Source organism: Cydia amplana, chromosome 2, assembly GCF_948474715.1.
Source record: "Cydia amplana chromosome 2, ilCydAmpl1.1, whole genome shotgun sequence".
NCBI lineage: Eukaryota > Metazoa > Arthropoda > Insecta > Lepidoptera > Tortricidae > Cydia > Cydia amplana.
The window spans coordinates 23,008,196-23,021,041 of NC_086070.1; the positions used below are offsets into that span (position 1 = coordinate 23,008,196).

At 39.7% G+C, this 12,846-nt stretch overlaps 1 protein-coding gene across 1 annotated transcript in view; it reads left to right on the forward strand.

Annotated features, from left to right (window-relative positions):
* LOC134660811 (anoctamin-8-like) overlaps positions 1 to 12,846 on the forward strand; it is a 35,328-nt gene that overhangs the window by 12,702 nt on the left and 9,780 nt on the right. Inside the window, exons 7-19 of the mRNA XM_063516618.1 lie at positions 1,425 to 1,531; positions 3,400 to 3,503; positions 3,784 to 3,865; positions 4,320 to 4,472; positions 4,761 to 4,878; positions 5,845 to 5,900; positions 6,677 to 6,751; positions 7,375 to 7,507; positions 7,961 to 8,118; positions 9,057 to 9,254; positions 10,344 to 10,475; positions 10,898 to 11,029; positions 11,938 to 12,092. Of these exons, the coding sequence (XP_063372688.1) occupies positions 1,425 to 1,531; positions 3,400 to 3,503; positions 3,784 to 3,865; positions 4,320 to 4,472; positions 4,761 to 4,878; positions 5,845 to 5,900; positions 6,677 to 6,751; positions 7,375 to 7,507; positions 7,961 to 8,118; positions 9,057 to 9,254; positions 10,344 to 10,475; positions 10,898 to 11,029; positions 11,938 to 12,092 (1,603 nt within the window). The remainder of the gene's footprint in view (positions 1 to 1,424; positions 1,532 to 3,399; positions 3,504 to 3,783; positions 3,866 to 4,319; positions 4,473 to 4,760; positions 4,879 to 5,844; positions 5,901 to 6,676; positions 6,752 to 7,374; positions 7,508 to 7,960; positions 8,119 to 9,056; positions 9,255 to 10,343; positions 10,476 to 10,897; positions 11,030 to 11,937; positions 12,093 to 12,846) is intronic.

The following is a 12,846-nucleotide window of genomic DNA, read 5'->3' on the forward strand; positions in this document are numbered from 1 at the left end:
TTTGCGCGAGAGACACTTCCAAAGTGGTAAAATGTGTGTCCCCCCCCTGTAACTTCTAAAATAAGAGAATGATAAAACTAAAAAAAATATATGATGTACATTACCATGTAAACTTCCACCGAAAATTGGTTTGAACGAGATCTAGCAAGTAGTTTTTTTTTAATACGTCATAAATCGCCTAAATACGGAACCCTTCATGGGCGAGTCCGACTCGCACTTGGCCGCTTTTTTTATTTATTTTTATTAGCCTTACTACTGTGTCCCACTGTTGGGCAAAGGCCTCGCCTTTCCCGCCACTTGGCTCTGTCCAATGCACACTCCCGCCACTCCACACAGAATGTATCGAGGTTGTCCCGCCGTTGTAAACTTGAAATGAAATTAATGTCATATACTTACGAAGGAAAAAAATTACCAAGGCCTTCAGCCAGAACCAGCGTCCTCTGTTTACGCGACAGATGCCTAGACTGCTTGGCCACCCGGCCACGTTGGCATGGGTCGAAATTTTCGAGTATAATTATGCAATTTCCATAGAATTTTTACTAATTTAATTTGTTCTTACAGTATTGTATACTTTAATGAGGCGTTAGGAAATTCCTAGGACTTATTAGGTATCTAGGGCGCTGTAAGATGAAGCTTCTGATCCATTTCTGTAAGGCAAATCACACATTAGCATTGCGATCTGCCACAGCAGGCAGAGGCGCTATTAGCTAGTAGCAGTATGCATAATATATCTTCGCGAGCGACTGTTTTCTCTTAGAAAAAATCGGGAAGCGGGCAGGCAGCGATCAGCTTGAATTGATGCATCTCTTTTCCACACAAATACAAATACAAAATCGTTTATTTGTCCAACATAGGTATGAATAGTACATAAGTACAGATCTTATAATATTACTGTTGTATCACTATGTTGTGCCGTGAGGCGTACAATTGTTTGTCATTAATGGACTGTGACTATATACATGCTGTGGTGCACAGTTACCATTAATTATAGTCTAACAAAAATCTACACAGTATCTACATCTACGTTTCTTTCTACACGTATGTTTCTTGCGCGAGAAATTAATCGGCGATAGCTTTATCGCTGCCCGAAAGGCCCGTAATTCAGAGTTAGAATGTCCAGAAAGTGGCCTTTGGAAACAAGAGTGCATAAATTAATTTTAAACACGCAGAAATATCTGCGAACGATACTATTAAGCTTAGAATAAACCTTGACTTGGCAGAGCGCTGGAGTATCTATCCAGAGGCCGTGAATTCAAGTCTCACACAACGCAGTAATTTTTCCATTTTTAAATTTATTCTAAGCTTAAGAGTAGATACAGTCCGTTCGGAAAGAGAAGAGTCGTGGAATGTATCTTTTCCGAACAGAGAGTATAATTTAAATTCTTGTTTGAGTACAAAGTATCCATGTAATGTTTGTTATGCAGATGAAATAAGCGAATACTTTGGAGTGAAGATAGCGATGTACTTCGCTTGGCTGGGGCACTATACGCGCTCGCTGACTGTGCCTGCTATTGTTGGGTTCGTGTTCTGGGTGAGTACTCCTATTAAACATATTTTGCATTTTGACCCGCATAGACCCTGCGTACAAATTTTTGTACATATTCCAAAAATATTTTGTACTTTAATTGAGTAACTAAAGGTTCAAAATTCAAAAACAAAACAAATGCTTCTGGGTCTCAGTAGGATAATATAACTGTACTAAACAAAACAAGCCGAAAGTTTATGCTACGTAGACCATTCAAATCACCATGTTTGGCATTGTTACCTTTCTGAGACTGCTGATATAAATTATCTGCTGCTTTTGTAGGCTTATCTGAGAATGTTGCCGACCAAGATTGACTGGCCGTTAGACTAAATGAATGGTTAGCCACTCAAATAATTTATCGTTTCCGCTTAATATAAATTATTACTTTGTATTTACAAATTATAACAACGGAATATAATTAAAAAAAATGTAATGAGTTCCAAATCCAGAAATATTGTGTTTTTAATTGGTAACCGGAGTACAGATGTAGTGCATAATAGGCTACATGACTAATTTTTTTTATGGTATCAATCGATCGGGTTTGTTTTTAGGATCAAATGTCTATATGGGACCCATTGCATTAAAGTAACACAAAAGTCAGAAATTGTAGTCAAAGGCCGACAGTCGCACTTCACTCGCGAAACGCCCTATACAAAACGGCCAAGGGCCGATAAATTGCTCGTTTGCTATCTATTTTACTAGATTTTGTTATAAAATTCAACATGTGTCATCATCCCTATTGTTTTTCATCGTACTCCTCGTAAACGTTCGTATTTGTCATGCTACTTAACCCTTAAATACATGATTTTTTCGTTTTGCCCGAAATTAATATATATATCACATAATTGTTTGCCGTTTCTAGGAAAAATAGTAAAAAAAATTATATCATCGATTTTCACTGGGAAATCAGTGTTAAAAGTTGCATAGTCTAAATCATATTTTTGGAAATATATAGCTATTAGTAAGGGGTATAGGAAAAATCTTAACTGCCAACAGAAAGGTACACTATTTGTGATGTTCCTATGATAAAATTTGTAAATATAAAATAATTACAAACCCCGAAAAATCTGCCCAAAATCACATACTAAAAATCATCAACTTCCAGGTTTTTCCAAGTTTTCCGACATTTCGTCTATAAACAAATGTAACTTTTATAAATTAAAATACTGCGTAAATTTATGTAATAATTCGGAAAATTTATTAGTTTTACTATTGAAATAATATACAAGAACAAATAGAATTTGTTTAATAATGCATAACATTTGATGTTTATCACTGATTTAAACTTTCACGATTTTTACACATTACACACACATTACACATTATTAACTGTATCTAATAGGGATGATGACACATGTTGAATTTTATAACAAAATCTAGTAAAATAGATAGCAAACGAGCAATTTATCACGATATCACGATGTGGATATTAAAATAAAATATTGAAAAATTACAAAAATACAGGACCTGAACATTCAAAATTTAAGTTTTTTTAATTTAACTTCCAAAAACGATAAAAGTAAGGGTACCATTCGATTCCTTACATTTCATCCAAAAAAATATTGTATAGCAACTATATACATAAACGCAATATTTCACCGACAAAAACGCAATTTTCTTGTTTTGTCCATACTCCCAGAGACCTTGACGTCACGTTCCCTTATCGTTTTGTTTAGGGCGTTTCGCGAGTGAAGTGCGACTGTCGGACTTTGACTATAATTTCTGACTTTTTTTTTGCTTTAATGCAATGGGTCCCATATAGACATTTGATCCTAAAAACAAACCTGATCGATTGATACCATAACTGAAAATTAGTCATGTAGCCTATTGTAATAAATAACCAAATTCAACATCAAAACATCCTTTCGTTTCAGATTTGGTTGGGCACTGCCAATGAGAATTGGAAAGATATCGCCCACGTTTTATTTTCCTTGTTTAACGTACTGTGGGCCTGCGTTTATTTGGAGACATGGAAGAGGTAATATCACTACATATCTATATATATATAAAACAAAGTCGCTTCCCGCTGTCTGTCTGTCTGTATGTATGCTTTTGCTTAGATCTGTAAAACTAAAATTAGACAACGGATTTTGATGCGGTTTTTTTTAAATAAGTAGATAGAGTGATTCAAGAGGAAGGTTTATGTATAATTTGTTAACCCGTGCGAAGCCGGGGCGGGTCGCTAGTGATGAAATAAAGTATAAATATAATACAGGGAAAATGTACTATAATTTAGAAAATATTTTACGTATTTTCAGGTATTCAAATGCGCTGGCATATAAATGGGGAACATTGGATCAGAGATCTGAACTTTTAGTGGAGCCGAGGCCTTTATTTCAGGTAAATATAAAATCTGACTGATCTAATCTATCTGATATTTTAATAATGTTGTCAATGTCATAGTGTGTCATGAGTTTATAGTTATTTTTCTGTTATCTACAGAATAGACAACTGATGTTCGACAGCGGAATGTCGCAAATGATGTTGTCGCACACTATCTAATGACGCGGTCTCTTTCGTTACCGCTCGCCTTACTTAATACATAATTATTTCCCGGGGCAGACGTGAGCCGAGTGCGCCCGAATTATTAACCGGCAAATCAGAGGGGCTACCGCGCAAACCGAAAATCGCAAATTGCGAGGAACTTTCTCTTTTACTGGAGGATGAAGGCGTAATTGGAGTGACAGAGAAAAATGCCGGCAATTAGCGAACTTCCATTATCGCGGTTATAGCCCTGTAGAAAAAAATGTGTTTTATGTATCCCCAATTTTGACCTAAAATGTTCTTTCGCCAGGGAGAAATGAGCACAAGCCCAGTAACAGGGCGGCCCGAGCCCGAATACCCGGCATGGAAACGTAGATTATGGCGGCACGGGGTGTCCTTCCCGGTCACTCTGCTGTGTCTAGTGGTCGCTACTGTCGTCACCTTCACACTGTTGCACATGCAGGTATAGTAGAGAGAGACCACAAGTCCAGTAACAGGGCGGCCCGAGCCCGAATACCCGACATGGAAACGCAGATTATGGCGGCACGGGGTCTCCTTCCCGGTCACTCTGCTGTGTCTAGTGGTCGCTACTGTCGTCACCTTCACACTGTTGCACATGCAGGTATAGTAGAGAGAGACCACATGCCCAGTAACAGGGCGGAAACAAAAATGGAATTAAGGCTTTATAAAGGCCTCTGGGACCCAAAAGAATAAAATTTGATGATAATGGTGGCATAATTTTTTGTTGCAGGATTGGTGGGAAAACAAAATAGGTTATTTTAATTTTGTGCCCCGGGCATTTTTGGCCATCATAATATTTTTGGAGGAGGAGGCATACGCCCGGATAGCGAGGTGGCTCAACGACAAAGGTACGATGGAATTCTGTCCTAGTATGTTTAGTTTTTTGATTATGTATTAGTATCCACGCTCATTTTTAGTATGAAGTACTTGAAATTACAATTTTCAAAATATTTTATCTGTCCATCACACTCACTATTTCGTAGTCCTGAAAAGATTTAGATAGGCACTGCTAGCAGCTAGCAATATATCTAACCTACAGAAAAACGGCCAAGACATATTTATGTTGCATATACATACTCAATAAATTCGGACTAATGCTCCCGTGGCCCGGTCTAGGTGTTATGACGTCAGCCGAATGCAATGAAATTTTTTGTTCCAGTATATGACGTTTATATACATTTTAGTGGAACTAAACTCATTAAATCCTTTTTGCATGTACTTGGTAATCTTCACGTTATATCGAGTTTTGAAGAAGTGAAATAATAAATATTCTATAATTATCTAAAAAAATTTCATTGGCACCCATGCATCATACAACTTATGGAATCCTTTTCTCATATTAGTAAATGTAATGTGGATATTCATACATATCTCGAATGTTTGTTTTTTTGTTTGGATTTCATTTGAAAGTGTGGAATTGTTCGATTTTGCCTCAAAATTAGTGTGATACTACCTCATCTTACCTTATACATTACTGTATCTTATAGATTTGAAATATTTATGCATGATATTGAACTATACTTTGTCTACGATTCCCATTTCCTTCAATTCAGTATAGTTATTATAAAATTTGCACCACCTTACAATAGATTCTGTATCCTAAATTTTGTTCTAAGTAGTTTAACTAAATTACATACCTAAATACTTAGTTTTAGTGATCTAGCTAGGAAGTAATCTACATATAATTAGAGGGAAACTTATAGCGTATAATTTTCTTTTTTATTGCTTACCAAATGGGACTGGACCTAAAAAAACGACAAATATATTTAAAATGGTAACACTGAAATGACACATCCCGATTTTGTTTTAAACAGAAAACTATCGTCTCGAGACAAAGTATGAGAACCATCTGATTGTGAAAATAGCATTGGTTTGTATTTAAACGCTGTAAACTAAACGCCATGCTAAAGACGAGCTAAATCACCACGCTTTGCTTGCCATAGACAATGAAAGGTTATTAACAGATATATAATTTAATGCACAGGGTATTCTGGCATAGCACGCGTTTTTTTTGTGCATGATACTGGCCGAGTTTTGATTGGTTTATTATTATATTTTATGTTTCTGTAATTTTAGACACACAAGGAATAATTGAATATCAATCAATGATATTGGAACTTTGCTTCATATGCGTACATTCACATTTTGTCAATGAACGTCTGAATATAAGTTATTAATATGGAACATAATAAAAATCCTGATTTATTTTATGTGGCCGACCAAGCGGACTGTAGTCTCCCCAAAGTGAGCCGTGGAAAAATGTCAGGGTAACATAAGAGGAGTAATGATGTTCTGTTTGAATTGCCATTTAGTGTATTTTCAAAACACAATTGCTAGAAACAATTGGTAGAAAAATAGTGTCACGGATGATTTTCAGTACCTAACAGAACTTATTAATAATTTAGAAATCGTTGTTCGTTTACAATCAAAACCAAGCCAAAAACATCTTAACACGCTTACTAAATTTAGCATGCGAATTATAATCGGTAAATATAGCTTTGTAATAAAACTCTAAAATTAAACATTGATTAGATTTCACATTATTTTCATGTAGAAACCACAGAAGACATGAATACACGCGTGGTACGCTTTTTATTGTGTTCAACTGTATCTGACAGTGTTCAAATAATTTGTTTTTCATTTCAGTTTCAATTTGTGAACTCGTTCATGAGTTTGTTCTACATTGCGTTTTATCTTCAGGATATGGATAAGTTAAAAGAGGTAAATATACAAGTGCCACAAAATTTCTTATTTTTAGCTTCCTCTGCCAAAAATGTGGGAGGTCGGGCCGCTCACGCATCGGCCTCCACAGTCACCAAACCCGTTGTCTAAACAGCAATGCATCAATCGTCTGCAATAGACGCAAAGGCCTATGATGATGATGAAGAGATATAATTTTTTTTTTAGTTTCTGGAAAAAAACTTGCATCTTATCCTAGAGTCTGTGCGGAAAGCGAAGAGTCGTGGAATGTATTGGGCCCCATACATTTCACGACTCTACTCTTTCCGCACAGACTATAAGAATTTAACCACTTTTTCACATTTTGTTGCGTTCAAATTTGGTATACTTATGAAATGTATATTTATAATAACATCAAGCTAATTTGATGATGGAGACCGAAGCTATATAACGAAGCTATATAGGTGATAACTTAAGTGTTTCAACAACACAACTTCATTGAGTTTCCTATTTGTTAGAATCGTCTCGTTGCCATTAGAAGACCGTTAACAGTTCAGGTTCGGTCGATCATTTATTGCAAGTGTATAATTCTATATCCGTAAGTTATATTTTAATGAATTAATTTGTATCTGTATTTTTAAAATAGGTACCGTTATTTATTTCAGCAACTAGCAGTTTTGCTTATAACGAGACAAATCATAGGCAACCTGAAAGAGTCTGCCCTGCCTTATTTGATTGAGAACTTGAGGTTGGCCAAAATCTGCGTCGACGTGTTTGGAGCCCTCAGTCCTACGAAAAGTAAGTAGTAACTAGGTACTTACCATCGGGTTGGCAACTGTCAAAGGTTTGCATAGGTGGCGCCATCATAGCTTGCCCCTTTTCCATGAGATTTGGCTTAAAGGGCTGGCATCCAGGGCATGAAATTCCTAAAAAAAAAAAACAAAAATCTGACACTATTCTGGGCATCGACAGGCCAAGCCATGCTGGCGCCATCTGGTAAATACTTCGACCGGGCAACCCTATTGAAGGACTTTATAGTTTATTTATTTTCATAAGGTTTGCGATTTTAAAGTTTTTGTTACTCTCGTTACCTTTAAATTTATTTCTTATTTAAACGGGCAATTCATGTATGTATATATATTTCGGGGATCTCGGAAACGGCTCTAACGATTACGATGAAATTTGCTATATGGGAGTTTTTTATGTTTTCCGAGCAAAGCTCGGTCTCCCAGATATTTATCTTTATTTCAGCCCCGACAGCGGCACAAATAACGGAGATATTCGACAGTAAAAAGACAGACTCCCCAACGCCGAATCAAGTCGGTAACGGCGAAGAGAGACGCGACTCTGAGACGAGCGTCGGTCAAAAGGTTATACATCAAGCGGAACTTGAATCACAGCTGTTTAAGGTACCTAGTTATATATATTTTTTTTCGTTAGCCTGGTTTAGTGTCCCACTATTGGGCAAAAAGACCTCACTTCCTTTCCTTTTCTCCACAGTTATATGGTAATGCTAATGCTAGTAATGCTTTTAAAAGACATTCTTTAAAACCTAAACTATATAGTTTTCGGTGGAATAGTTCACCGAGGTCTAGCAAACATCGGTAGTCCAGATTCAGTTCCAAGTTGCGAGTTTAAATTTCTTACGATGCGGTGGATTCTTACATTTTTGTTATTACTATAGCTATTCATGATATATGTGTCTATTGGAAGAATTTAACAACATTTCCGATTGGCAGGAGCTCTTTCGTAACATTTGGAAATATTATGAAATTCTAACTATAGTTAATATTTACTATTCTGTCAATTTGGCCACCTGCCTAATTCAGTAATAGATAGATACATAAATAAATCATTTATTTGACAGCTGCAATGACACACAATATAAATTTACACACAATCATCATAACAGAAGAAAAGGAAAAAAAAAACAAAACAATTATTACACTAACAAAGAAAATAACATAGAAATGAGTAGGTACAAAAGTAAAATTTAATAAAAGTAGGTAGGTAGGTACAAACTGTGTGCGTTGCAGCAGGACAAAAGGGTCACGGCTCAGTGATACGCTTCGCTCTTTCGAGCAAAGCACTGATTTTCTGCCGGGACCCAGGTCACAACAAAGAATATATTTACGAAGAAGTATTTACGTACGTCGGAAACAATCGTACAGTGTAAGTGTGAGTATTTGTGCATGTCGTGTGATAATTTTTGATAAAATACTTAGATAATAGGTAAAAATTGGTAAAAATTTACCCGTGTAATATAAGACACGACTATTTAACGCCTCACATGAGTCACATCCTACCTCTATATGTATGTATATAGTTATTTTTTTATATTTTCCAGTACGAAGGCACGTTCGCGGAATACCTCGAAATGCTAACTCAACTCGGGCACGTCGTTCTATTCTCATCCGCATTCCCACTGGCAGCGTTATGCGCGCAACTGAACAACGCGGCCGAGATCCGCGCCGACGCCTTCAAGCTGTGCCACGTGGCGCAGCGGCCGTTCGGCGAGCGAGTCAGCAGCATCGGCAGCTGGCAGGTGACTACTGTCCTACTCTACAGGCTGTACACTAGTACTACTCTCCTCCGCATTCCCTTTGGCAGCTCTATGTCCACAACTGAACAACGAGGCCGAGATCCGCGCCGACGCCTTCAAGCTGTGCCACGTGGCGCAGCGGCCGTTCGGCGAGCGAGTCAGCAGCATCGGCAGCTGGCAGGTGACTACTGTCTACTGTCCTACTCTAAAGGCTAAACACTAGTACTACTTTCTTCCCCATCCCCACTGGCAGCTATATGTCCACAACTGAACAACGAGGCCGAGATCTGCGCCGACGCCTTCAAGCTGTGCCACGTGGCGCAGCGGCCGTTCGGCGAGCGAGTCAGCAGCATCGGCAGCTGACAGGTGACTACTGTCCTACTCTACACGCTATACACTAGTACTACTCTCCTCCGCATTCCCTTTGGCAGCTATATGTCCACAACTGAACAACGCGGCCGAAATCCGCGCCGATGCCTTCAAGCTGTGCCACGTGGCGCAGCGGCCGTTCGGCGAGCGAGTCAGCAGCATCGGCAGCTGGCAGGTGACTACTGTCCTACTCTACAGACTATACACTAGTACTACTCTCCTCCGCATTCCCTTTGGCAGCTCTATGTCCACAACTTAACAACGAGGCCGAGATCCACTGTGCCACGTGGCGCAGCGGCCGTTCGGCGAGCGAGTCAGCAGCATCGGCAGCTGGCAGGTGACTACTGTCCTACTCTACAGGCTGTACACTAGCACTACTCTCCTCCGCATTCCCTTTGGCAGCTCTATGTCCACAACTGAATAACGAAATCCTCGTTTAAATTGTGCCACGTGGCGCAATGACCGCTTTTAGCAGAATTACGAGCGCGGGATTTGCGGGTCTGCGGCAACTATAGTGTCAACTTCCCATGTTGTTTGCCTGTCTAACAGACTTCAGTCCATCATCAGGAAAGAGAGGAATCTTTATGATTCTGAAGATGGGCAAATAAGCTTTACGAGTAATACAATTGTAATTCCCGACATTTATGGCCTTGTTTTGCGGCTCTTACTTTTCTGGCCATATTGCTCCATTTTTTCTCTAAACAATATTTGTGAATTTTTCAGAGCGCGATGGAAGCGATGGTTGCAGTGGCCGTGCTAGTGAACTGTGCTCTGATCGGTTTATCAGGACCCGTGCACAGGCTGCTACCTGACGCTACCCCAGCTCAGACTATACTGGTCATCGTAGCGCTTGAGGTATGGTACTTCAAAAATTCTATATGCTTCTCAAATTTATGAAAACATTTGTAGAATCAATAGAAAATCTAAAACGACTGTAATTAATCTAGTAGGTGCCAAAACTTCGTTAAGGCTGTTTAGGACTTAGGAGTGATGCCTTCTTGTTATTATGACCGTTAATTATTTTTTTATAGTTTGTACACTTGACAAACAACGAAGTGCATCATTGTTCGCCTAAACTCAAAGTACTACTTTCCCATACTACAGTAGCTAATTTGTAACTTACAAAGTCAAACATCAAACCCAAACGTTTTTTAGAATAATATTTTAAAGTTACCTTATTATTTTGCCTGTTGTCTGCGTCTACATTTAATCAATTCTTTTCTTTTCTATCTTTTTACTGAGGTGTGCCAATAAAGAGTATTCTATCTATTTTACAGCACCTGATCCTCATGATAGTGCTGGCCCTGCGCCTGGCTATCCCGGAAATTCCCGGCTGGCTTGCCACCGAGATGGCCAAGGTGGAGTTTCAGCGACGAGAGGCCATCAAAAACGCCCACGCACCACTTATGGTAACTACCATAATAATTTTGTATTGACATCCTACCGGACTGCGCCAGTATTAAATTACTTGCAGTACTCAGTACCAAAGTACTTACCAAGTACCAAGGTACTGAGTACTACTGAGTCCCATTCCTAACATGATAAGTACTCGTACTCTAAATAAAAATAAAAAAACTTTGGTGGGCTTGCTGCGGCGATGGCCAAATTTGAGTTCCAGCTACGATAGGCCATCAACGCCCACTCACTTATATACTCGTAATATAGTTACTATCATCTAATATATAGTATATCAATTTTGTATTTTAATCTGTAGGATATACAGTCTATGCATGTTATTAAGTGACTTGATCTTGAGAATCAGAATCAGTCACATTTTATTTAGGTTAAGAAACAGTAAAAAATCTGGTGAAATGGCTCGCTACCAAAGTGCAGTTCCAGCGATGAGAATCAAAGCCCACGCACCACTTATGGTACAGTCAGCAACAGAAGTTTCTAAGCGGGCGAGCTGTTCAAAATTATCTTGACACGCTCTTAATATTCTCTTAACAATAAAGTCGCGTCAAGATCATTTTGACCACCTCATCCGCTTAGCAACCTCTGCTGCTGACTGTACAGTCGCCATCAGATCGGAGCGGCCAAGGTGCTCACAATTATCTGAACACGCCTACATACAAGCTTTTGATCCTCAATAGGAATGGGATCGATTGGTATCAAAAAAAAAGTATGTCAAAAATTACCTTTTTCTCGCACCCTGTATGTTTTTTCCAAAATCTGTAAAAGCCAATCTTCATTTGAAATCGAGGGAAGGTCTTCTAAGTCAGTTTTCTCGTCGCAGCACGGGATCTGGTAGCTGCCCTCACTGACCCAAAAAGAAAATCCACCCTATATATCTGATGGCTTATCAATCGTTTCCCAGTCGGAGTATCCGTCCGTGGACGACATGCGCCCCTCCTCCCGCAACACCCCCCGCACCATCACCCCCACCACGCCCAAGCAGCAGGACAAGCCGCCCGACAAGAAGAAGATCAACATCGGCAAGATACCAGAGATCCCGCCCTTCAGGTCAGAGCTGTGAGTGAGTCGCTGAATGGGAATGGTTGAATGATTAGTTAGCCACGGTAGTAGCTTAGAATGTATAGTCGGTGGACGCATGCGTCAGTCATCGCGCACTGTCACCCCCACCACGCCCAAGCAGCAAGACAATCAGGTCAGAGCTGTGAGTGAGTCGCTGAATGGGAATGGTTGAATGATTAGTTAGCCACGGTAGTAGCTTAGAATGTATAGTCGGTGGACGCATGCGTCAGTCATCGCGCACTGTCACCCCCACCACGCCCAAGCAGCAAGACAATCAGGTCAGAGCTGTGAGTGAGTCGCTGAATGGGAATGGTTGAATGATTAGTTAGCCACGGTAGTAGCTTAGAATGTATAGTCGGTGGACGCATGCGTCAGTCATCGCGCACTGTCACCCCCACCACGCCCAAGCAGCAAGACAATCAGGTCAGAGCTGTGAGTGAGTCGCTGAATGAGAATGGTTGAATGATTAGTTAGCCACGGTAGTAGCTTAGAATGTATAGTCGGTGGACGCATGCGTCAGTCATCGCGCACTGTCACCCCCACCACGCCCAAGCAGCAAGACAATCAGGTCAGAGCTGTGAGTGAGTCGCTGAATGGGAATGGTTGAATGATTAGTTAGCCACGGTAGTAGCTTAGAATGTATAGTCGGTGGACGCATGCGTCAGTCATCGCGCACTGTCACCTCCACCACGCCCAAGCAGCAAGACAATCAGGTCAGAGCTGTGAGTGAGTCGCTGAATGGGAATGGTTG